Source organism: Bombyx mandarina, chromosome 17, assembly GCF_030267445.1.
Source record: "Bombyx mandarina strain Sakado chromosome 17, ASM3026744v2".
In the NCBI taxonomy this organism is placed as follows: domain Eukaryota; kingdom Metazoa; phylum Arthropoda; class Insecta; order Lepidoptera; family Bombycidae; genus Bombyx; species Bombyx mandarina.
The window spans coordinates 7,255,218-7,280,787 of NC_143223.1; the positions used below are offsets into that span (position 1 = coordinate 7,255,218).

The window sequence follows — 25,570 nt, forward strand, 5'->3', positions numbered from 1 at the left end:
TTAATTTCCCAGAATATAGCACACATGGTAATTTTCTATTCGATCGTTGGTAGCCTAAGTGCCTATTCCAACTACGCGCGGGTTTTTTTAGGTGAGCTCATGGGGCTCAACCTGGGAGGACTTGCTAACACTAGCTCTAGCAAGAGTAGTGCTTCACTGAATCTACCTCGCCAAGGTTTCAAACGATCCATAAAATCCAAAACTTTGAAAAAAAAGAGCTGTCTTTTGTATACAGTCAACTGAAAGGTAGGTATTTAGGAGCCGCAACTCAAAGATGGGCGCAGAATTATTTTTCTAGTAACTCTGCTCTATTGCTGACTCAGCGGCTAGATGCTAATTTGATATTACTTTCAAATGACTCCAGTAGGGGCGCCGCGAAATGCGAATATCATTACCAATCAGGATGCGTATGTGGTGCATACGGAAACGGCATCCAGCAGCATGGACCGCAGTTGCATCACTACTTTCCCTCCATGTAAGGCCTTTAAAACATTTCACAGAATCGACTGAGTAGTTTCTATTACAGTGACTCCAACAGGATGCTAAGATACTGCCAAATACGTCCCAAACCTGATTCATATACTGACAAAAAATATAAAGGTAATTTTCAGGTTATGAAAAAGTTATGAAAATTATTTATCAATTAAACAGCAGAACTCATGTGCACAATGGTTTATGGGATAGATCGAAATATAAAACAATTATTTACACCAAGTAAAATGGTTTACATATATACATTGTATATCACAGAAATATGTTTACATCTTGATATTTTTAGTACCCAGTAACTAATGCAAAGCGCTAAAAACACTATTTTTAGTATAGGTACCTACATATTTTGCTTCATATAGCAGAGGATTACATCCCACTAGCTGTATTGTCCATCTACATATTGTAGCTTATATTAATTACTTTTAAAAAATATATTTATAGTATAACCTGGTTGGGTACTCTTACTAAGAAATGAACATTCTAGCTACTTAAATATTTATTATACTCTATCGACTAATAGTCAAGTAATGACCACCGAATATTCTTTATATTCTCTATTATACATATTTATTTACACATTCTTAGTCTTTCACCATTAAATAATAGTAACGCCTTTCGATGGAACTGAGATGACCACAATGGTTTTATATGTTAAAAGAATTCAATAGCTTTATCAATAAAGTATAATGTAGCAATTCATTAAAGTTCATCTACCCTACACATTTTGGTTATGTAAAATTGAAATTTGATTGCTGCATTTGATCCTGCTGCATTGATTGCTGCGGATGATTGGTTCTATTGTTATTATCAATGGTACATTACAATTACAGCTTAGTAAGAGTTTTGCAACAATTCTAGGTACAGGTCTAAGTTACAAAATATATGTAGTCACAGAAAAGTTTAATAAAAATTTATCATTTGTCAATGTGGACATTGCAAGATCATGACTTAATATACTTTTACGTATATAATAATTGTGAGCTTCTTGTAAGCTAATATCTTCATTCTGTTTTTAAAAAACCTTATTGAATGTAGAGATCCTAAAATTGGCTGCTTATTTACACTATTTAAAAATAATTACAATCCTAAGAGGTAAACTTGTTGTTCTCTGGCCTTTTTGCTTTTGTTGTCAATATTTATTCTGACGAAATGTATTATTCCTCTGAATCTTCTAAAACTAGATTTGTTATTTCTTTCGACCAGTTTGAAAATTTAAGTGTTTTTGTGTACAGGTTTAGTTTTAGCTTCCTTTCACGGAGTTCCAGAGCTTGACTCACTATTGAACGGTTAAATTCGTGTACATTTGGATGATTAAGATACTCATCAACATCCATCCACTGACAGGCTGCTATTTCAATTTCTGATTTGTTGATAGTATCAGAAATCGCTTTTAGCATAACTACTATGTAAATATCCGAATTTCCAAACATAGAATTGTGACTGTGCCTCAAAGTTACAATTGAATCAAAAGATGCCTCAATTCCAGTTTCCTCCATCACTTCTCTTATAACAGCATCTTTGATGTCTTCACCTAAAACAATACACAAGTTTTTTAACTTTGGTAAAAAAAAAAGGATTAGCCTAGTTGAGAGCCTAAAACACAAAGTGAAGAATTCTTGACATGGCATATTTTAAGAGGTTTCCCCAGAGTTCTGACCAACTGATAGATTCGGTACCACCACTAGGAAAATGTCTATGTTATGTAGCATTTTTATTATTTTTTTATTATTTTAGTAATTGGAACATGGAATATCGTTGGATTTTCAAAAAGAGCCATTCAACAACAATAATCTATTCTTAAAACAAATATTAAAATTGTATACTTCTAAATTTACTAGAACAAATTGAAAAGTATGGTATCTTACTAAACAAATTTACAACAAATACCTCAAGATTTAATTTAATAAGTCAGGCCTAAAAAGCTGGATTCAGTATTTAGATTTTTTATTACCTCTTTCAACATAACCTCCTGGTAGTTTCCAATGAACAATATCGGTATGTTGTTCAACCACAACTAGTATTTGGTTTTGGCTATTAAAGACCATACCTCCTACACCAAGATTTGTATGGCATGCTGGTGGCAAATTGGCTTTGCTGTTTGTAGGCAACCATTTGTACATCATAACAAAACTGTCCCTGGAGTGATGGAAATCAAATCCAGCCTGTAAAAAAAGATTACTCTCCTTGTTTCAGAGCTATGTCTAATCTTTTTCTAATAATTCAATTCATAAAATTGAACAAGTATTTCATGTATACATTCATGAAAATTAACAATGCTTTTTACTTTGCCCTACGTAATACTTGATGGCCTAAGGGGCTATTTCAATTACACACGGTTTGGTGAGCTCATGAGGCACCTGGTAAGACTTGCCAGACCAGCCCTAGCTAGCGGTGAGCTTTTAACTATTACTTGAAGCCTTAATCAATTTTTTACAAAGTTTTCTAATTTACTATTTAAGCATCTAATACTTTAGTTAAATAATTATTACCTTGGCAAGTATGGGCACCCAGTCTGCATGTTTTATATTCACTTTAAACCATATGCAGCGCTTATTTTGCTCGGACCATTTTTTTAAAGAGTCTAAAATAGAAACAAAAATTACAGTAAAAATTTAAGCATTCAATAACCAAAATATTCTGTAGGTGTACTTACTATTTAAAATACTAAGAAAATCGTTCTCAGTATATTCTATTTGGGAATCAACTGTAATTCCATTGTATCTATCTCCTGCGCCCTTAAAGATTTCTTCAGTCATTTTAGGTGTTTTTTTCCTGAAATAATTTCACACACACTTAATAAATATGTGTGATTCACACATATTATTAAGTGTATAATCTATGATTATTATTTTTTAAAGGGATTTTGTGATCTGGTAACTAAGACTTTTAAGCCGTCTTATTTTAATTTATTTTCATAATTTTATGAAAAATGATGATATGGAGTGAAATGAAATCAAATGAAATGAAGATGATTAATTTAAGATATTAATCAATTGGGATTAAATGTGTTGGGGCGTGAATCGAAACATAGTGGAACGTGTATTTAAGACTTTTATTGGGTTTAATAACATATAGTTAAAGAAAACAGATTTCTACGTATATAGCACAGGAGTGATACGAGCCGGTGACGGCGTACGACTAACTTATGCAGTAATCATCAATCTCAACCAAACAACACTATACCAGCACGGCTCATGATCTTCGCCTATTTTAACACCTCCCCTCTAAGTCATAAGCCGATCAGTTATACATTACATACTCATCATGCCTAAGTTATGTATGCACTCATAATGTTTTGTTCCACTCAAACCTTTTGTTAAAACGTCAGCTGGCATTCTATTTGTACATAAATATTTCAGATCTATTACACCCTCTTCGCACATATCACGGATAAAGTGGTGCCTCACATCAATATGTTTTGTTCTTAAACGATAATTCCTGTTTTGAGCTAATTTCATTGCACTTTGGTTGTCATTAAACAACGCTACAGACTCACAATTTATACCAACACTATTCAAAATACCACTCAGATACATGGCTTTCTTAGTAGCTTTGGAGAGAACCATATATTCGGCCTCTGTGCTTGACATGGCAATAGTCCTCTGTTTTCGTGCCTCCCAACTAATAGGTGCGCCACCCAATATAAATGCGAAACCAGAATACGACTTTCTATCAATCACATTTGCACCTCAGTCAGCATCAACCACACCAAATAATGGTAAACCAGTCCTCTCATACATTTACCCATAGCTCAACGTACCTTTTAGATACCGCAGCACACGTTTTGCTGCTTTCCAATGTTCAACATCATAATTGGTATTGAATTGACTTAAGAAGTTCACTACATACGCAATGTCCGGTCGAGTAGACACTGCTAAAAACATCAGTGCTCCTATGAGACTCTGATACGGATATTGACGCATCACACTTCCATTAACACACTGAGGTTTCGCTAATTTTGCATTCACGTCAATAGGCGTTAGCGCTGACTTACACTCACTCATACCAAAGCGTTCAAGAACTTTTTCAATGTACATACCTACTCTGATTCATACATACTCTGTTCTCATCATCCCTAGTAAACTGGATTCCTAAACAATTTGTTATTTTTCCTTAGTCTTTCATCTCAAATGATTCAGTTAACTGTCTCTTTACATCACTCAACCACATACTATCATTAGTAGCAATGATTAAGTCGTCGACATAAATAGCAATCAACATAATTCGTTCACTCTTATGTGCTATCAACAAACACTGATCTTGAGGCAGAGCCTCAAAGCTTATGTTAGCTAATATTTTAATTAACTCTTTATGCCATTGTACCCCTGACTGACGTGAACCATACAAAGACTTTTTCAATAGACACGTACTATCATTACATTCATCCAATACTATTTCCTTCCAGCGTTTAGCTGTCTCAATTATTTTTTTATCTTTAACTATGCTTTTCGATGACCCAATCTTCTCGACATTAACTATTTTTTCTAAAGTCTCATATAATTGGTCAGGTACGTTCATGTACACTTCTTCTTCCAATTGACCGTTAAGATAAGCGGTAACGACATCCATTTGATGTATCTCTAACTCAAGTTCTGCTGCTATTGCAGCTAGTAATCTTACTGACGTTGAACGAACTACTGGAGAGTATGTTTCATGAAAATCCTCCCCTGGCCGCTGTGAGCTACCTTTTGCGACAAGCCTAACCTTTTTATGCTCATGTCCATTTATATTCTTCATACTAAATACGAATCGACTTCCAATCACTTTTCGATCATGGGGCCTAGACACTATCTGCCAAGTCCTGTTCTTTATTTGTGCTAAAAATTCATCTTCCATGGCACATCTCCGTTTATCAACATCGCTTGTCTTTTCTGCTTCGATCCATGACATTGGTTCAATAGTCACAACTCCGGCAACTATGTCACTGTCTTCCTTTGTCTCGTTCTCGTCATTACTTTCTTCTTTTGCATGTATAAATTCTTTTCGTGGTCTTCCCGGCATTCCAGTTCTAATAATTCTTGGTCTTCCTCTTCCTCTTTTAGGAGGTCCTATAAGTTTTTCCCACGATACAGTTGCATTTCGTTTTCTCGATATACTACATCTATCATCTTCTTCATTATCATTATTTAAGTTTTCGAGTGATTTTCTCATTCTCATTCCGTCTCTTCTTGCTCGTATAGGTGCTTTCCTAGTGTCTTCACGATCGTCACTTAGCTGATATAAATCTACTAGTATTTCATCATTTTCATAATTTCCTTCTTCATCAAGTATTTCTTTATATTCATTTCTAAAAGCTGTTTCATTCATAAACTTAACATCACGACTCACAACTATCCTTTTTGTTTTAGGATTGTGGATCCGATATGCCTTTGACTGCACATCATAGCCCATGAAAATACCTTCTTCACAGACTGACTCAAATTTTCCTTTCAATTTATTTGCACCTTTATCTTTGTAATATACCTTTGATCCGAATACTTGCATATATATAACGGTAGGCTTCTTCCCTTTCCATATTGTAAATGGAATATCTCCTTTTAATACGGCGGTTGGGCAACGGTTTCGTATATAATTTGCAGTATTTATGGCTTCAGCCCAAAACGATGGTGGGCTCCCAGCTTGACGCATCATGCATCGGGCCATCTCTACAAGAGTTCTGTTCTTTCTTTCAGCAATCCCGTTTTGTTGAGGTGTATGTGGTACAGACAATCTTCTAGCAATTCCATTCTTCTTTAAGAAATCTTCGAATTGATTATTTATATACTCTCGTCCATTATCTGATTGTAAAAACTTAATCTTCTTTCCAGTGAAATTTTCTACTTCATTTTTATAGTTCTTAAAAATATTTAATACATCACACTTGCTTTTTATAAAATAAACTTCACACCATCGAGATTTATCATCGATAAATGTAACGAAGTATCTTTTACCAGCATACGGTTCATGCCTCATTGGCCCACATATATCCGTATGGACGACTTCAAGAAAATCACTTGTTCTGTTCTCACTACCCGTAGGAAAAGGTTTGCAAGGATACTTCTCACTGATACATACCTCACACTCCACACGGATTTCCTCCCGGATTAGGAGGAGGAATCTCACACCCCCGATTACTCTCTTTAGACAACCCATACCCTGGGCCAGGAAGGTCAAGTACCTGGGCGTTACCCTGGATGCATCGATGACATTCCGCCCGCATATAAAATCAGTCCGTGACCGTGCCGCGTTTATTCTCGGTAGACTCTACCCCATGATCTGTAAGCGGAGTAAAATGTCCCTTCGGAACAAGGTGACACTTTACAAAACTTGCATAAGGCCCGTCATGACTTACGCGAGTGTGGTGTTCGCTCACGCGGCCCGCACACACATAGACACCCTCCAATCCCTACAATCCCGCTTTTGCAGGTTAGCTGTCGGGGCTCCGTGGTTCGTGAGGAACGTTGACCTACACGACGACCTGGGCCTCGAATCAATTCGGAAATACATGAAGTCAGCGTCGGAACGATACTTCGATAAGGCTATGCGTCATGATAATCGCCTTATCGTTGCCGCCGCTGACTACTCCCCGAATCCTGATCATGCAGGAGCCAGTCACCGTCGACGCCCTAGACACGTCCTTACGGATCCATCAGATCCAATAACCTTTGCATTAGATGCCTTCAGCTCTAATACTAGGGGCAGGCTTAGGGACCCCGGTAACCGTACTCGTCGAACTCGACAAAGAGGTCGACGTGCAACCTAACCCATGCATCAGCCCGCTGAGTTTCTCGCCGGATCTTCTCAGCGGGTCGCGATTCCGATCCGGTAGTAGATTCATTCGCGAAACAATTGCTCTTGAGTTGTTAGGTCTCCTTCGGAGGCGCTCGGGCAGTTGTTAGCAAATCCCACCCCTCTTGGCTGAGCCTTTGCTCGCCCACCTGTCCTGGTGAAACTGGAAAGGCCTTCGGGCCACCAGTAAAGTTTCAATCATAAAAAATAAAAAACCTCACACTCTAGCATTTTATCACCCCTTTTTATTGACAGTCCATGAACTAGGCCATTATTCGCCATTGCCAATAAATCACGCTCATTTAGGTGTCCAAGTCGGTCATGCCATATATTTATAGGATTTTTCCTCTCTTCATTATTCTTGGCCTCAGACTGGCTCATCCTTACATAATACAAATTACTCACACGGTCCGCACGCATGTGTATCTTCTTGTCACCATCCATCACAATTGCATCATTTTTCCGGAATCTTACTTCAAATCCACGATCGGTCATTTTAGCTACTGACAATAAATGTGTACGTAAATCTGACACATAGTATACCTTTTCGATATCCACACGGCGCTCTTCGCAACCAGTATCAACAGAAATGCTCACTTTACCCGTACCAGTAATACGGGTTCTCTCATTAGTCGCTAAATTCAACTCACTATCCATATCCGTAAATTCTTGAAAGTTTTCTTTTTCATTACACATGTGACCGGTGCACCCACTGTCAATGCACCACACGGATGTCTTGTGATCACTTAACATCAGCTCTTTGGTGGTGCTCAGCATAGTAGTATAACTACTTCCCTGTTTATGCTCTGTATTCACTCGTTCCGTTTGCCGTATATTTTGTTTTAATTTTATATCTATTTTAGTTTTACAATTTCTCGCAATGTGGCCATAGCGACCACAACGGTAACATTCGCTTTTATTCTTTGGTTTATTCATATTATAATTTTTCGTTCAAGTGTTTCTTTTGTGTATTGCGCTTAATATACATTGCCACTTGGTCGACATCTTTAGATATCCGTCCCTCATAGTCCTCAATAATTTTAACTTTGAGTACATCAGTTGATGGTAAATCATCACGCGATTCCATTGCTGTTCGAAACATTGAGAACGAATCCGGTAAACTATAAAGTAATAAAATAGCAAGCAACTCATCTATCACTATTAATCAGATTTCTTTAAGGTTCTTAACACAGTCGAAAAAGTCAGAAATATGTTTTCGTAAGTCTCCATCTTCTGGCATACAGTTCAATACAAGTTTCTTTAATAATGACGCTTTTCGCGCTGGCCCGCTTGACTCATACATAGATTTCAACTTGTCCCATATTGCTTTAGAGGAGTCTAAGCCATCCAGTGCAATTAACTCGCTCGGGCTGACAGCTAACAATATGTCCGATTCGGCTTTTCCGTCCATTTTAATCCATTCAGAATATTTAGAATCCGAATGTATTGGTTTCGGTATTTTTCCTGATACGTATCCCCACAAATCATTCTTCTTCAGAATAGATCGCATGTGAATCTTCCAGGTGTCATAGTTATCACCCGTAAGTCGATCAATCTTAATATTAGAAGTCATTTCGTAGTTTCTTCAACACGAAAATAATATTAATAACGTAAACAGATGGCACGGCGCGGCGGTGATCTTCTCGCTCGATCTAACATTAAGTATGTACCTACATACATACAGCCGGTAGCTGCATTCACAGTTCACATTGATCGAACGACACTCATTAGAATGACTTTCAATATTTTGTTTACGCAAAGTTTTTATCATTATATTTAAGATGATTCACTTTATTTTTCGATTCTCTGGGCCCATAACCTGTTGGGGCGTGAATCGAATCACAGTGGAACGTGTATTTAAGACTTTTATTGGGTTTAATAACATATAGTTAAAGAAAACAGATTTCTACGTATATAGCACAGGAATGATACGAGCCGGTGACGGCGTGCGACTAACTTATGCAGTAATCATCAATCTCAACCAAACAACACTATACCAGCACGGCTCATGATCTTCGCCTATTTTAACAAAATGAAATGAAATGAGAGGAAATGATATGGGATGAAATATAATTTCAGTAAAATGGTGGTCATTTACTGAGATTTTTTCGGTGGACTTTTTGGAGGATCCCGAAAAGTTACATTCGGCACCTTGGTTTCATTTTCCCATATTTGTACACTTTCACAGATATTAAACAATCGATAGACCACCGTTATTACACATTTAAACATAAAGGAACACTAAATAGACAAAATAAAACAAATCACACAACTTCACTCCTTAGGTGAATGAAGTTAGCCCCTCAAAAAAATTTTTTTTTCCTATTTTATACTTATTTTCTATTAATTCGTTTGTTCATCATTTGTTCATGATTGTTCACTGTTAATAATTGTTTGTTCTGCATTTATTTATTTAAAAAAAATATTTAAAAATATACCTACAAGTTAGCCCCTCTAATGCAATTTTTAATACTTTTTCATCCTTAATGACTCGTAAATATTCATTTTCGATTGTTCTTATATAAAACATGTTTGTTCTCTTTCGAAATTACTCGTTTTTTGTTTAATTTACTATTTTTATTAGTTGAATAAATGTATGCAAAATATGTGTACTGCGCATGCGTTAACTATAATGCCTAAACTTTCCACACGGTTTTAATCGTGAAAAAAAAACAAATATAAATCCTGAAGGAGCAATTAATTGGTATACAGTTTAATAAAAAAAATTTAAAAATAAATAAATGAAGTAATGTGCATTGGCGTTAAGTTAGACCAAATATATTTTTTCCATCCTCCTACTTATTGTTATGAAGGTATAAAAAAGATAGGGAGTTCACATAGGTAATATAAACAAATAAGTAAATATGTTCATTATTTATCTTTCAAGAGATAATATAGGTATACATTATAATAACTTTTTTACACAGTCGAAATTATATTCCTAACATTAGTAAAATAACATTTTAATACGATAGGTAAGAGGATGGAAAAAATGTATTTGGTCTAACTTAACGCCAATGAACATTACTTCATTTATTTATTTTAAATTTTTTTTAATTAAACTGTATACCAATTAATTGCTCCTTCAGGATTTATATTTGTTTTTTTTTCACGATTAAAACCGTGTAGAAAGTTTAGGCATTATAATTGACGCATGCGCAGTACACATATTTTGCATACATTTATTCAACTAATAAAAATAGTAAATTAAACAAAAAACGAGTAATTTCGAAAGAGAACAAACATGTTTTATATAAGAACAATCGAAAATGAATATTTACGAGTCATTCAGGATGAAAAAGTATTAAAAATTGCATTAGAGGGGCTAACTTGTAGGTATATTTTTAAATTTTTTTTTTAAATAAATAAATGCAGAACAAACAATTATTAACAGTGAACAATCATGAACAAATGATGAACAAACGAATTAATAGAGAATAAGTATAAAATAGGAAAAAAAAAATGTTTTGAGGGGCTAACTTCATTCACCTTCACTCCTTGCGTTCCCGCCAAAAATCTTGTCTATGGTGTATTGGTTTGAATCAAAAAGTCCACTGAAAAAATCTCAGTAAATGATCACCATTTTACTGAGATTATATTTCATCCCATATCATTTCATTTAATTTCATCTAAGTTGATTAATGTCTCAAATTAATCATTTTCATTTCATTTCACTCAATATTATAATTTATCATAAAAATAAGAATATAAATTTAAATAAGACATGGCCTAAAAGTCTTAGTTACCAGGTCATAAAATCCCTTAAAAAAACAATTGGATTCAATTCAATCAATTTTTAACAAATCTCGAAAAAGCGCGGGAAACGTTCGAACTTGGCGGGCGCGGTTTTTAAATTTTTTTCAAATTAAATTGTAGATTTATTGTAATTAGTAATCAGAATAGTTCTAAGTTGTGAATTTTAGATTAGTGTTATTCCTATATTTATTATTTATCTTTTCTACGTAGGGTAAGTTTTTTCTGAATACTTTTATGAACGAGCCGCCAGACCCAGGGGGCACAGTGCCCCCTGTGGGAGCATTTGTTACAATTTCAAACGAATCTGGAATGGATTCCGACTGTTCGTCGGTATCCAAACGAAAATTAAAACGAAATTATCTTCATAGGATATGCAAGCAATGTAATAAGAGGAAAAGGAAACATAATAATGATGCATTAAAAAACACTGATTGTCATTGTAATGATGAGTTTATAAAGGTCCCCATGAATAATTTACCATCTTCTACTCCCGATAACGTAAATTCTCCTTCCCACGCTCCCACACAAATAGGCAGGACTAATTATGATTGCAATGATCGTGGCCCTTACATTGTGCATGTTCATAAAATACAGTCTGCGGAAGACGACGGCACCAATCTGCACCCTATTGTGTTCGGCAGGTTTTTAAAAAAAAATTCTTTTAAAAAAATTGTAAATGGCAGTTTGAAAAGGATAGGAAGAAACAAAATGTCTCTTTCTTTTCATAATTATTTAGACGCCAACAGCTTTCTCCAGTCAAATTGTTTATCTGAAAATAAGTTGAAAGCATATATACCCACCTTTAATATTACTAGAATGGGATTAGTAAGGGGAGTTCCAACTGAGTGGTCTCCCGAAGATATAAAGGAAAATACTAATATGCCTATGGGATGTGGTGATATAATTAAAGTCAGACGTTTAAATTATAAGGTAATTGTAAATAATGAACCAACTTGGAAACCCTCTCAAACAGTTGTATTGACATTTGACGGCCAAGTATTACCTAAACGTGTTTTTATGTGTTTTAACTCTTTACCTGTACAACTATATACTTACCCAACTATACAGTGCTATAACTGTTGTCATTTTGGCCACACAAAAACAAAATGCAGGTCCAAACCAAGATGCTATAAATGTGGACAAGGTCACACCGGTGATAGCTGTAATATTGAGGAAGATCAGGGCTCTTGCTGCTTATGTTCTGGGCTACATTTTGCGTCAAGCAAAAAATGCCCAGAATATTTTAGGCAAAAAGAAATAAAAACTACCATGGCTGAAAACAACCTATCATACATGGAAGCATCAAAACTTCACCCAATAATAAATAAAACATATGCTGATGTCTTAACATCCATTCCAAAGAAAACTTTACAAACAGACAATACTATTGTACCCGGCTCACCCCCATCACGCATATTATCGTATAAAAAAACTGTTGTTACTAAACCACGAACCCCACCTAAACCTAATAAAGGTTATGACAGTGAAGCTCACAATTCAATTGTAAAGGATTACAACATGCCCGCACCCTCTAATGGTTGTGTATTACAAACCTCACCCAATGCTGACAAACAGAGTGAACAGAACTTAATAGACTTAATTACAACTTTAATTAAATTGTTATCTCAATCAAATTTAACCATACCGACCAACGCTGCTACTTTATTCAACCCTAACAATAATAATAATAGTCATAATGGACAGGATAGTTCAATGGAACTGCAGAAGTATCATAAGTAAAAAACATGAACTTGTACATATTGTAAATACTTTTAAACCTTTTATTCTTTCTTTATCTGAAACCTGGCTTAAGCCGAATTATACATTTAAAATCCCTGGCTATTCCTGTTTAAGGAATGACAGGGCTGATGGGTATGGCGGTGTGTGCCTTCTTGTCAGAAACTCTCATCTTATATCTCCTCTTCCTCTTCCTTCACACAGTGATGATTTTTCTATCATTGCTGCTATTGTTAATAATATTTGTTATGTTTCCGTTTATATTCCACATCCTTCTTTAAGAGTCTTTAGTGAAATTAGAAATATAATTTCACTTCTTCCTCATCCTTTCATGATTTTGGGTGATTTTAACTCTCATCACACATCTTGGGGTAGTTCCTTTTCTAATTGTTATGGAAATGAATTGTTGGATATTTTAGACTCATATGATCTGTGTATCTTAAATACCGGATCCCGTACCCGGCTCAATAGGCCTGATGAAGCAATCAGTGCTATAGACCTGTCTATTTGTACTTCTAATTTAGCGTCTTTATTAACTTGGTCTACTTTGTCATCCACATTCAATAGTGATCACTATCCCATTGTTATTTCCTTTCCCTATAATAAACAAAATGAAGCATTAACATCAAAGCCGCGATTAAAACATAAAATCATTGATTCTCATTGGGACAAATATACTACATTAGTAGAAGAAACATTTCTTCAAGATACAAATACTTGTGATACGGACTATTTTAAATCTGTTTTATTACAAGCTGCTGATACTGTTTTTCCTAAGCGAAAGCCGCGCCATAATAAATTGTCATCACCACCATGGTGGGATGAAGAATGCACTAATGCTATATCTAGGCGGAGACTTGCTGAGAGGAACTATCGCATTAACATGTCATTGGAGAATTATGATGCACTGTTGGAGATAATGAAAGAGACAAGGAAGTTGTTTAAGAAAAAGAAGTTTGAGGGTTGGAGGAATTTTTGCAGTTCCTTGTCTCCTGAAACACATTCGTCAGTTCTTTGGCGAAACATCAAGAGATTTAGAACCGCTATAAATCCTTCGAGTGCGCTTCTCCTTCCTATTGTATTAGCCGATCAATTCCTCGACCGTTTGGCTCCTGCTTCTGTACCACACCAAGATTTAATTATCCGTTCCCTACCCGTTAAAACCAATAGCTTTTCTTCTTTAAATCTTCCTATTACTATGATCGAGCTGAAAGGAGTGTTAAACCACGTAAAGGACAGTGCTCCTGGGGAAGACGGGATACCATATTCCTTTTTATCACACATTGGTGAAAATGGCTTAGGTCACTTTTTAAATTTAATAAACAAAGTAGTTTTGTCAGGTGACATTCCTTTATCTTGGCGAAGGCAAATAGTGCTGCCCTTTTTGAAACCAAATAAAACACAGTCTAATGTTGAGTCTTTTCGCCCAATAGTTTTATCATCGGTAATTACTAAAGTAGTTGAACATGTTATTAAAAATCGTCTTGAATGGTTCATTGAGAATAGTGAGCATCTCTCTCAGACACAGTTTGGTTTTAGAAAGGGGAAAAGTGTGGCAGATAGCTTGGGGATTTTTACTACTGATATACGTAATGCATTTTTAGACAAAAAATCCACAGTCGCTGCTTTCTTGGATATTAATTCTGCATACGATAACATTTTACTCCCCATTCTTAAACAAAAGCTGAATAATTTAAATGTCCCACACCTTTTAACTAACTTTATTTTTAATCTTCTTTCCGAGAGACAAATTATTCTGGACGTTGGAGTCCCGTATACACCAAGTAGATTGGTCTGGAAGGGGTTGCCGCAAGGTTCTGTACTAAGCCCTTTATTGTACAACATATATACACACGACTTAGAAAGGTCTGTTGGTGACAATGTTAGTATCCTACAGTATGCGGACGACTTGGTCATATACGCCTCTGATGAATCTGTGACAAATGCTTGTGAGCATATTTCTTCATCTTTATCTTCTTTAAAAACTTGGATGGATACTAATGGCCTAGATTTATCTCCGTCAAAGAGTAGCTGCGTTATTTTTACCAAATCTCGAAATCCTCCCACACCTATTATTACTTATGATAATACACCTTTACCAAGCAAAAATCAAGTAAAGTTTTTAGGGGTTGTACTTGATGCAAAACTAACAGGTCTAGCCCATTGTGAGCTTGTAGTTTCAAAATGTGAACGGAATTTGAATATGCTCAGATGCCTACGTGGTGTCTGGTGGGGTGCTCATCCAGCTACTATGAAGTTGGTTTATAACGCCGCTATTAGAAGTATTTTAGATTTTGGTACTTTCTTTTTAGATCCTGGGAATGTGACAGGTTTTAAGAAATTGGACCTGATTCATTCTAAGGCATTAAGACTCATTACAGGTGCAATGAAATCCACTCCCGTTAATGCACTTCAAATAGAATGTTGCGATCCCCCTTTAAGATTTAGACGCCAGTATCTCTCTGACAGATTTATTTTCCGAATTGTTCAATTTTATAATCATCCTTTACCTTCCAAACTTGAATTATTGTCAGAGAAATTGTCTTCTACTAATAAGCCCTTTCCATGCCTAGTAAAAAGTTTTCAGAAATATAAATCGTTACAAGCTCCTACACATTCCTTTAAAGTCCTTCCTTTATTTAAAACTTCATATGATTCTCTTCTTTTCTCTCCTACTATTTGTTTTTCTCTCAACATAGATAGGTCCGATTGTAATGTAAACACTACTTTTAACCATATTGTAAATACTAAATGGCCAAATTGGCATTACATATATACTGATGCATCCAAACATCGCACAGGGTGTGTTGGAGTAGGTGTATTTCATAATCAATATAATATAGTCCAAAAAATAAAATTACCACCAGAAACATCTATATTTACGGGAGAATGCTTCGGTCTTCTGAAAGCAATAGAATATGTTATAATTTTTAAACTCAATAAAAGTGTTATATTTACAGATTCACTTAGTTCTTTACAAAGCTTAGAAAAATTTTCCTTAAAACTGAATCCTTTCTTCCACATAACATTTGAATGTAAGAGAAAGTTGTTGCATTGCCAATTAAACAACTACACAGTCACTTTCTGCTGGATACCTAGCCACTGTGGCATCATAGGAAATGTGAGAGCTGACAGTTTGGCAAACGAGGCAACTGTGAGTGGCGATTTATACCCATACACGATTTTCGGACACGACCTGAATGCTTTACCTAGCATATATCTCCGTGATACATGGGATTTGAGCTGGAGAGAGAGCAGTCAGGTCAAGGGTCGCTTCCTCTACGCTATACAACCTTTAATCCCAAGAAAACCATGGTTTGCCAAACTATGTTTTAATAAAATTGCCACTTCGTCTTTAATCCGCATGCGTCTTGGACATATTTGCCTTCCGGTACATCTGCATAAACTTGGCATAGTATCTAGTGCTGCCTGTGAATGTGGTGAGAGTTACTGCGATATGAATCATGTTTTCTTTTCCTGTCCTTTATATGACCACTCTTTCCTATATGAATCTCTAATATCTCTCTCTATTCCTCTTCCTTCTAATATTTACTTACTTCTTAGAGATAATAGACCCTGTGTATATAGTGCATTAAATAAATTTATTATAAATAACAAGATTAAATTGTAGTTTAATATTATTTGTTTTCTTTTCTTATATATATTTTTTAGATATGAAATTATTCTGATTTGTTTTTGTATAATTCCCGGTACGATTTAATTATTTTAATTCGCGTTATACGTTTCCCTCGCTTTGTTGACAAAATGTAAAATACTTGACACTGGCCAAATGCACGAATGGTGCCGAGCCAAAATTAAGAAGAAGAAGAAGAACAAATCTCAAATATATTAAGTGTATAATCTATGTCTCAGATTTAAAACACAAAAGTCATGTTTCATTTTCGCCAATTTTTCTTCAAAAAGAATGCTAAAACTACTGCTATGTTAAGGTACGAAGGATAAATTATATAAAGTTTATTAGATAAATTAAAAAGCTACAGTAAATTTGTATACTGAAAACGTATAAATTTACGTGGTTTCTGTTTTCGAGCTTACACACATAAAGTTTTTTGTACTGCATGGAATAATAATATACTACACTTCTGACTGTGACCCTTCATAGAATATGATTTAAAGTTGACAAGGGAAGTCCAACCGTTGCCTATATTAAAAAATAGGGTTATAACTATTTTCATTCAATCCCATTCCTTTCTATACCTTTAAATAAACATAATTTACATTAAAAAATAAACGTTTACTAATATTTAATGGAGGATGAAGAATGTATACATTTAATGTCATTTGAACTTTTACTACTAAGAATTTGTTAATATTTTCTACGCAATTACACTAATGATAGATTTTAATTTATTATTATTATTTTTGATGCCTAATTCATAAAAAAGAAATAAATTTTGCCAATCTGAGCCTCTTAATGTAAGTTATTTAATTTTAATATGACTTAAAGGAATATGTATGTATATATGGTTGGTTGTATGTACTTATATTATGTATTTAAATTGTGTATTTAGTTAGATTGTAATTGGTAGTAAATATTTACAGTTAAAGACACCATTTGCATAGTTGATATTCTTTCCATCACCAATTGTTGGTAAATAAATGCTCTTAATGATAAGACCACCATTTGTGCGGTATTTTAATAATTCACTTCAAAACTATTTTATTTGTTTTTGTGTACAATAAGTGTAAGTAAACAAAACTTGTACTTCTAATACTGAGTCTTCGGCCCCATAAGACAATTTGGTGGCATTCTCTTGTAAGGTTTCATAATAGTAGGTGGCTGTGAGGCTTGCCAAATTGAGACAAAAGGGGGTGCTGGTTATTTTTATTCAAAACTAATAATCATCAATAAATCTTAATGGTTATTGAAAATCAGCAAAGAATCAATTGTCTTTAGAAATAATTTGTCATGAAAATGAAGTGTAAAAGTTTTTTTTTTCAGAAGTTATCTTTGTAAATATTCACATAATACAATACAAGAATCCAAAATGCTTTTCATAGCCACTGAAGACAGATATAATGGCCTTACAATTGAGGACACAGAAAAATCAACAGAAATTGAATTTAACGCTAAGCTAGACTGTAAGTAGACAATATTATGTTGATTGAGATATCCTGTTTTGGAGCGTTGCTTTTCAGCTTTACTTCACTTTGCACATTCACACAAAATGAACTTTCCAAAATTAAATACATCATACATCCCATCTGACAGTGAGTGGTCACTTGCTTGTGGATATCATCAACGTCCCAGGCACAGCTGAACCTGTTTTGTAATACATCTTCTTAGTCGAATACGTCATTGCTGAAGGTCGTGTCCTTGAAAGCCCTTCGAGACTCTTTGTACCCTTAGCTTCCATTTGCTTCGGTTTTCGGCTTCTCTCAGGGTGTTCGCAACAGAGAGTCCAGTGAGCGCAGTTATCTGATCCGACCAACAGTTTGGTGGCCGCCGAGCAATGTGACGAAAGTAACCAAGAACCTTCTGGTAGCAAATCGTATTTTGTAATACTATAATATGTACCTATATACTATATTGTTGTAATTGAGGAATAGAAATAAAATATGCCTGTCACAAAACACCCATAAGTGAATCGTGAAATTCAAGTGGTGTATGAAATTTACATATTATTATACAGTAAAAGTCCTTTGCGGTTACGGCTCTTACGGCTCACGGGTCATATCATCATTGTCAAACCAAAATCTGCTATGTGCAAAAACTCTATTTTGAATTAACGAGTAAAACCATTTTTGTATAAAATTTTAATGAAAGTGAATTTTTAAGAACTATTTCAAACGAAAGCTATAGACAAATATTAAAGCTATAGACACATAACAGTTTTTTTTATACGGTAGATAGGGCTGTGAACTATACGAAAAGGTCAAAAAGTAAAAATCTCAAAGTGCACATAGCAAGTTTTGACAACGATAATATTATGTTCCATAAATATGTCGCGAATAGAGACACCGTGAATGCGGAATGGTAATTTATGAGGAATTATAAGGGATACATTCGTAGGTGACAAAAAAACGATTAAGCCTTTCTATTTTCTAGCGATTTATTTCGTGTCTAAACTCGTGACTCATTTTTTTAGTGACATTATAAATTAGAAAAAGAGCGGTAGAGACCTGGTACTCGATCACAATTTTTGTAACGAATGTGAAATGTGAAAGACGATTAGAGTTAGGCGAAACAATAAAACACACAAAGCTGCTCTTACGATAGAACGGAGCAGGCAGCAACCATTTAAAAACATACCATAATGCTGTTTGTTTACATTCTCAAGACACCAATCGCGGCGAAGGCGGCTTATGTCAAAGTCCTCGGCGATATCATTTAACGACATACTTTATGCGAAGTTGTAATAAGATCTATTTTACTTTTTTTATTAGTCCATTTCACGGCACATACAAAGGATGCTGGATTGGATACCTATTGGAATCCTTTTATTATTATGTATGTGCTCATTAGATCCGCGAATAAAAAAATATTAGCCGCGAATTGGGTCGCATTTTTATCCGCGAATAGTGAAATCGCGAATAAGGAGCTTTTACTGTATATATTTTTTTGGACAAGATTTTAATGTCATCATCATGGCATCATTATTAAGAATATAGAATAAACATTCATACCTAAAAACAATAATAAATGAAGAAATGGGACTTGGATATCTGCAAATTAATGTTCGACTGAAGTAATTTACTCTCCTTAACTAGAAAATTTGTTACAATGTAGCTATTGTCACCCCATATAATCATCTAATAGGTGATCACCCAGTTCACCCACTGGTCTTGCTCATTTCTATTCTTAATGTTTAGCCCATGACTTCTTGTGAGTCCACACGGATAGGTACCACCACTGTGCCTATTTCTGCCGTTGTAACTGTATACTGAGACCTTACAACTTATATCTCGAGGTAAGTAGCGGCATTTACGTTGTAGATGTCTATGAGCTACGATAACCACTTAGCATATTAACACTAGGTGGGCTGCGAGCTCGTCCACCCATCTATTTAATAAAAAGTAAATAAAAAAGGTAACTTAAATCTTAAAAATAATACATGTATTTCAGATTCCATAAGTAAATGGAAATCAGAAGGCCGAAAATGTTTATGGTTTAAAATAAATATAAAAAATTCCGTTTATGTTCCATTGTTAGCACAAGTAAGTTAATAAAGTAACATTTAATTCAAAGTTAATTGTCAAAGTACCACTGACATATATTTTTAAGTATCGCAGACTATTAAAGAAAAAAATAGTTTGAAATGAGTTTTACCATCTTGACCATTTATGCTGGGAATAAATAATGCATTTCTGTCTGATTTAAAAAAAAAAGAACAAGAAACGTATTTCATGAAAGCGTTATTCTTAGAAAGGTTTTAATTTTCATCATGCCAGAGATGACTTTGTGATGATGTACAAATGGTTACCTGATGACTCCGAACCAAATCTACCTCCTGCCTGTCACACAAATTTGGGTGTTGGTGCTTTAGTCTTTAACAGAAAAAACCAGATGTTGGCTATTTCAGAAAAACATTACGAATACCCACATTGGAAATTACCTGGAGGATATGTTGAGAAAGGTAAGAAGAATTATTCAAATTTTTAATTAAAACTTCCGAGTGACATATTACTCCCTTATTTTCCTATAGGTACATAGGATATTGTTTAAGACCGATATTTCCTCGAAAAGTTGGCATTTGTATTTACATTTTGCTATTATAACAATTTATTAAAGATCCTGTACACCTTTGGGTATTATATTAATAGATGATGACCGCTTTTTTTTTATAACGCCATCTTGTGTCTTTAAAGGAATAAAAATAGTATTATTATTCGCCAATAGATGTCGGGAAGAGTCATAAACTTGATTATCGTTAAAGTTGATTATTGAAAACACGAATAAAACAACATTTTCTGAAAATAAATCGTACTAGATCGATTTATCGCCCCCGAAATCCCCTGTATACTAAATTTTATGAAAATCGTTGGACTCGTTTCCGAGATTCAGATTATATATATACGAGAATTGCTCGTTTAAAGGTATAAGATATAGATCTTGTGTTTATTCAGGGGAAGATATTGTAGACGCAGCGATCAGAGAAGTCAAAGAAGAAACTGGTGTAGACGTGTCATTTTTGTCTTTGATTACACTTCGACACTCGCATAATATGATGTACGGAAACTCGGACATTTACTTACTGCTCATGATGAACGCAATCTCAGATGAGATTACTCTATCTCAGAGAGAAGTCAAAGATTGTAAGTGGATGGACATTAAAGAATACACCACTCATCCTCATGTACACGAATTTAATAGGTTGATTGTGAGAAAAGCCCTCGATTACAAAACAAGAAATATAAAACTCGATATACAGAAGCGTACAGTGAAATGGTCACAGTTTGTTAGAGAAATGAATATATTGTCCCTCGAGGACTATAATTACCATTGACGTCATCAAGACTTACATCAAGATGTTAACAATTTAAATAAAATAATACTGGATTTTTGGGGCTTCAGAATTTAATTAGAAAATTTTTGTATGGTACCTACACTTAAAGTTATAGGTTTATTACATTTATATTGTGATATATTAGTTAATATAATGTTATTTATTAGTATAAGCCGTACTGTTTACTTCTGGACAATAAAAGTTTTTTGGCAGGAACAAATGCGGTATTTTCTTCCATGACACCATGAATGACTTCGCCTTTTGTTTTGTTGGGTCAGCATCTTCTTTAGTCTGTAAAAAAAAACAATTCTTCACTGAGTTCAATCTATACTTTTAAGTTACAACCTTTATCTTATCGTAAATTCAAACAGTAGTCAATTTTAAGTGGTAACTATTTCTGAATCTACACAGCTTAACAAGAGTTCAATTTCCTGTGATATGCTATTTTCCTGCTTTACAATCCGTTATGTGCGTCTGTTCGTGCGTTTTGTTAAAACAAATTATATTTATTAAGTATTTTTTGAACTGTGGATTAATTACATAAGGATTCTTTTATAAAAGTAGTGTTCTTGTTCGAATCGATATTTGCAAAGTAAAGTGCTTAAGGATATAGCAATCATGTGTGCTAACTTTATATTAAAGAGAGGTCCTAGTTTTAAAGCTTGCCATCCTTAAAAAATATCGGTTAGCTATATTTTAGTCTCCATAGCCTCAACATGTGGAATGACGCGGTATAATAAAACCCGGTGCATACAATTTTGTCTGTAACGTTAAGTGCTCAAAATTGTTGTTGATTGTAATTGACGTTTTGTATTAATTGGATAACGAACTTCAAAGACATCATATCAAAATTACAGCCACCCACTCTGGAATATAAGATTAAAGTCGTAACTAGTACGACCGTTTTATCCTTCAAACCGAAATGCATCATGGTAAAAACAAGCAAAATGATGGCACCCATCGGTGCGGTATGCGACCTTTAATTCTTAAAACAAGCATTAAGACAATAGCTCGAAAATGTTGGGATCATATTTTATTTTTAATGAGATGTTGTCGGATAATAACCCAAAACTTCGACTATAAGAATCATTTTAGCACTTGTAATTTCTGCTCTTCAGCCTCGGACACCCGGATATGAGTATGTAGTAAGATCAAGAGAAGATCAGTCAACAACTACGTGATCCATGCAGAATTTGCAAGATGGGTCAACGTCAAATTCATTTTGTACTGATAGTTTTTATTTTATTTTTTATGATTGAATATTTAATGGTGGCCCGGAGGCCTTTCCAGTTAAACTAGGACAGGTGGCGAGCAAAGGCTCAGTCAGGAGGGGTGGGATTAGCTAACAGCTGCCCGAGTGCCTCCGAATGAGACCTAACAACTCGAGAGCAGCTGCTTCGAGGATGAATCTATGTACTGATTTTAAAAACGTTAATTTCGTAATCAATTTGCCGTGATATTTTTGCCTTCCAAACTGAGTTTAGTTTTAGAACAATCCTTCACTCATTAAGGACTATCCTTAATTGAATTCTCAAGTATGGTTCAGGGCCTATGCCCCTATAGATACAACTTACTGAGTTTCCCGCCGGATCATCTCAGTGGGTCGTTATTCCGATCCGAAGTACTGCTCTTATTAGGTCCTGTGTTAGCAATTCTCTCAGGTTGTGCCCGTGACCTCATCTCAGCTCAGTTGAGATGATCTCATCTCTTTTCTATGAGCACACTACTACACTATGGTGGTAGGACTTCTTGTGAGTCCGCGCCGGTAGGTGCCACCACCCCGCCTATTTCTGCCGTGAAGCAGTAATGTAAATTTCGGTTTGAAGGGTGGGGTGCCGTTGTAACTATACCTACTTGAGACCTTAGAACTTATATCTCAAGGTGGGTGGCGCATTTACGTTGTAGATGTCTATGGGCTCCATAGTAAACACCAGGTTGGCTGTGAGCTCGTCCACACATCTAAGCATTAAAAAAAAACTGTCGAAGTCGAGTTCATCCCTGGTATTTGGAACCGCATCGGTTTTCTATGGTAAAAAAAAATACAGAGGCTCCTTCTGCGCACCGTCCGATTTTCGTTTTTGTAAGATCGGAAACATTGCTCTCAGAAAACGACCGCAGGAGCGTGCACTGGTCATTCGGCCGTATTTAAGAGAATAAGGCATGTTATGGCAGAACATGATAATAAATTACGCAAAATAAGCAAGTATGTAAGCAAGTAAATAAAAATATGAACAATTTTTTTCTATTAATGCACTTATTTTGGGCTCTATCATCTCCAAATTACGCATTCAAAACTTGTGAACAAATAATTCATTCCGCGATAAGATAATTGCACTGATTAACTATCTATTTAAGCGATAATAGTCTATTGGTAATAAGTGTCTGTGATTTTTATATACATATATTTGTATTTTATTGTAACTTTATTTTCTTATTCAAACACATATTTAAATGTTTAACTAGTACTTATTAAAAAAACCTTGCTGATGTTAGAAGTCTTTCGTTGTTCAATTTTTCCGGTACATTAAATGACTAAATATGGTAGTTTTAATTTGAAGTTTACAGGATGATATCACAGCAATTTCATGAAAATGCTATGTGGCTTTTTCTGCGTTTTAAATAACATAAACATTTTTATACACGTTGAAAATAATACAGAATAGAAATAGGCTAACAGTAAGTACGATGTGTTCACAATTGTGTTTTTAGTTAATATAAACGGAGGGTTAGTTATCAAATAAAATAATAGCTTTTTGTAGAAACGTGTCTCCAATATTAAATATACCTATTAAGCTATCCGTATTGCTAAGGCAAATAAAAATTTTAAACTTTACAATGATGTAGGTACTGTATTTTAAAAATGACTTTGATCTTTGATGATTTCGAAAGAAACTCAGTACTTACACTATCGTGAAATGAAAGTCAAATCATACTTATTTATAAAGTACTAGCGACCCGCCTTCGCTTCGCTCCGGAAACTGTAATTTATTATTGATTTCTCCACTATTTAATGGATGTTAATATACATATAAACCTTCCTCTTCAATCACTCTATCTATTAAAAAAAAACGCATCAAAATCCATTGCGTAGCTTTAAAGATTTAAGCATACATAGGGACAGACAAACAGGGACAGAGAAAGCGACTTTGTTTTATACTATGTAGTGATGCATATAAAATTAGTTAGGTATTCATAACTTAATTAAACTAAAGACATAATGCTGATCGAAAATCTTAAAAATAAATACAGGTACAACACTAATTGAATTTTGTTATCATTCTCGTATTATCCAGGTACCTAATATTCGTAATACATAATATGTATAATTATAATCTTTCTATTTGTACTTACAACTTCTTAAAATATTCGCAGCCCAAACAGCAAAGCAAATATGCAATATCTACAATTATCATTAAAACTACAAAAAAAAAAAACTTGTGACTAACGCCACATTTACAATCAAACAAAAAAATGGATATCAGCTGCTTGAGTTACGAAATTCAACCTTAAAACTAAATACTTATTGTTGGTTTTAACAAAGTACTCACCTTCAAAGCCTTTGTATTTTTCAAAGTGAAATACAATGAAAAACTCAAAAACAGTAGTTTCATAGTTATAGCCACTGAGACAACAATTAAAAATGCATAAGTCATTTTCGTGTCTGTAATATTTATAATTTAAGAATTGAGTTTTAAACTTGTAAACACAATGTTGCGCGGTCTCCCTGTCACATTCCAATAGAAACTGCATGAGAGAGAACAACCTACCTACTTACAACATCTTGAACGCTTGTGTTTTTTTTTATCGAAGTCAACTTCAATGCTGCGCTCATAGACTTATCAATGTATAGATAGGACAAATAGTTTATTATTAAACTTTCATAGGCATTGTAAAGAATGGAGAACGAAATCCTAGGTATAGTAACTAATAATATTTTAATAAATAGCTAGTCGTAGATGTCCAAAAAGTTAATAGTTTTAGCTATAACCAGTAGAAGTAGAAATTGGAGTAAACTGTCTTGCAGCGAGGGCAACTCCTGAGGCGTGCCTTAGATTTTTATAGAGCCAGAATGCTCTTTTATTTAAACTTCGAGTCGACTAAGAAGAAGCTAACGGTAAATCACTACAAATATAAATATTTTAATTAAAGGTAAAAAGCAGTTCATATAATATTGTCCAATTATTGCATCAACATAAAAACCTGTGTCATAAAAAAATCCATTCTAGAATTCGTTTAAGTTTCAGTAATGTCAATTAATTAAAAGAAAAGGTCATCAAATATGTTATTTCTTTTTGTGAGGTTTCCTACTTCAATACCGTATCTTTTGTTTCTACTAAACATAATTATAT

The 25,570-nt window shown here is 34.5% G+C and overlaps 4 protein-coding genes and 2 long non-coding RNA genes across 8 annotated transcripts; 2 read left to right on the top strand and 4 right to left on the bottom strand.

Moving 5' to 3' along the window:
* Nucleotides 1–657: 657 nt before the first annotated feature.
* Nucleotides 658–3,352, bottom strand: LOC114253380 (uncharacterized). The gene is made up of 4 exons (XM_028188246.2): nt 3,146–3,352; nt 2,982–3,073; nt 2,444–2,654; nt 658–2,023 (listed from the first exon to the last, which is right to left on the bottom strand). The coding sequence occupies exons 1-4, from the start codon at nt 3,246–3,248 to the stop codon at nt 1,647–1,649; spliced, it is 783 nt and encodes a 260-aa protein (XP_028044047.1). The 5' UTR covers nt 3,249–3,352; the 3' UTR covers nt 658–1,646.
* Nucleotides 3,353–4,232: 880 nt separating this feature from the next.
* Nucleotides 4,233–7,755, bottom strand: LOC149501121 (uncharacterized). The gene is made up of 3 exons (XM_089734457.1): nt 7,666–7,755; nt 5,257–6,327; nt 4,233–4,394 (listed from the first exon to the last, which is right to left on the bottom strand). The coding sequence occupies exons 1-3, from the start codon at nt 7,753–7,755 to the stop codon at nt 4,233–4,235; spliced, it is 1,323 nt and encodes a 440-aa protein (XP_089590583.1).
* Nucleotides 7,756–11,183: 3,428 nt separating this feature from the next.
* On the top strand, nt 11,184–12,756 carry LOC149501122 (uncharacterized). Its single transcript, XM_089734458.1, has one exon. The coding sequence runs from the start codon at nt 11,251–11,253 to the stop codon at nt 12,754–12,756; it is 1,506 nt and encodes a 501-aa protein (XP_089590584.1). The 5' UTR covers nt 11,184–11,250.
* Nucleotides 12,757–12,767: 11 nt separating this feature from the next.
* Nucleotides 12,768–14,455, bottom strand: LOC149501123 (uncharacterized). Its single transcript, XR_016324537.1, has 2 exons — nt 13,795–14,455; nt 12,768–13,350 (listed from the first exon to the last, which is right to left on the bottom strand). It is a non-coding gene; the product is annotated as an uncharacterized LOC149501123 (long non-coding RNA).
* A 2,140-nt stretch (nt 14,456–16,595) lies between these two features.
* On the top strand, nt 16,596–21,441 carry LOC114253291 (uncharacterized). 3 transcript variants are annotated; one of them, XM_028188108.2, is made up of 5 exons: nt 16,596–16,703; nt 17,717–17,856; nt 19,841–19,932; nt 20,141–20,351; nt 20,842–21,441. In XM_028188108.2, exons 1-5 carry the CDS (start codon nt 16,645–16,647, stop codon nt 21,219–21,221), a joined length of 882 nt encoding a protein of 293 aa, XP_028043909.2. In that variant the 5' UTR covers nt 16,596–16,644; the 3' UTR covers nt 21,222–21,441. The 3 variants fall into 3 exon arrangements, with proteins under 3 accessions (XP_028043909.2, XP_089590631.1, XP_089590630.1); XM_089734504.1 differs by having other exon boundaries at nt 16,608–16,703; nt 17,720–17,856; XM_089734505.1 differs by lacking the exon at nt 19,841–19,932 and having other exon boundaries at nt 20,145–20,351.
* Nucleotides 18,810–25,570, bottom strand: LOC149501124 (uncharacterized). Its single transcript, XR_016324536.1, has 2 exons — nt 24,770–25,570; nt 18,810–21,512 (listed from the first exon to the last, which is right to left on the bottom strand). It is a non-coding gene; the product is annotated as an uncharacterized LOC149501124 (long non-coding RNA).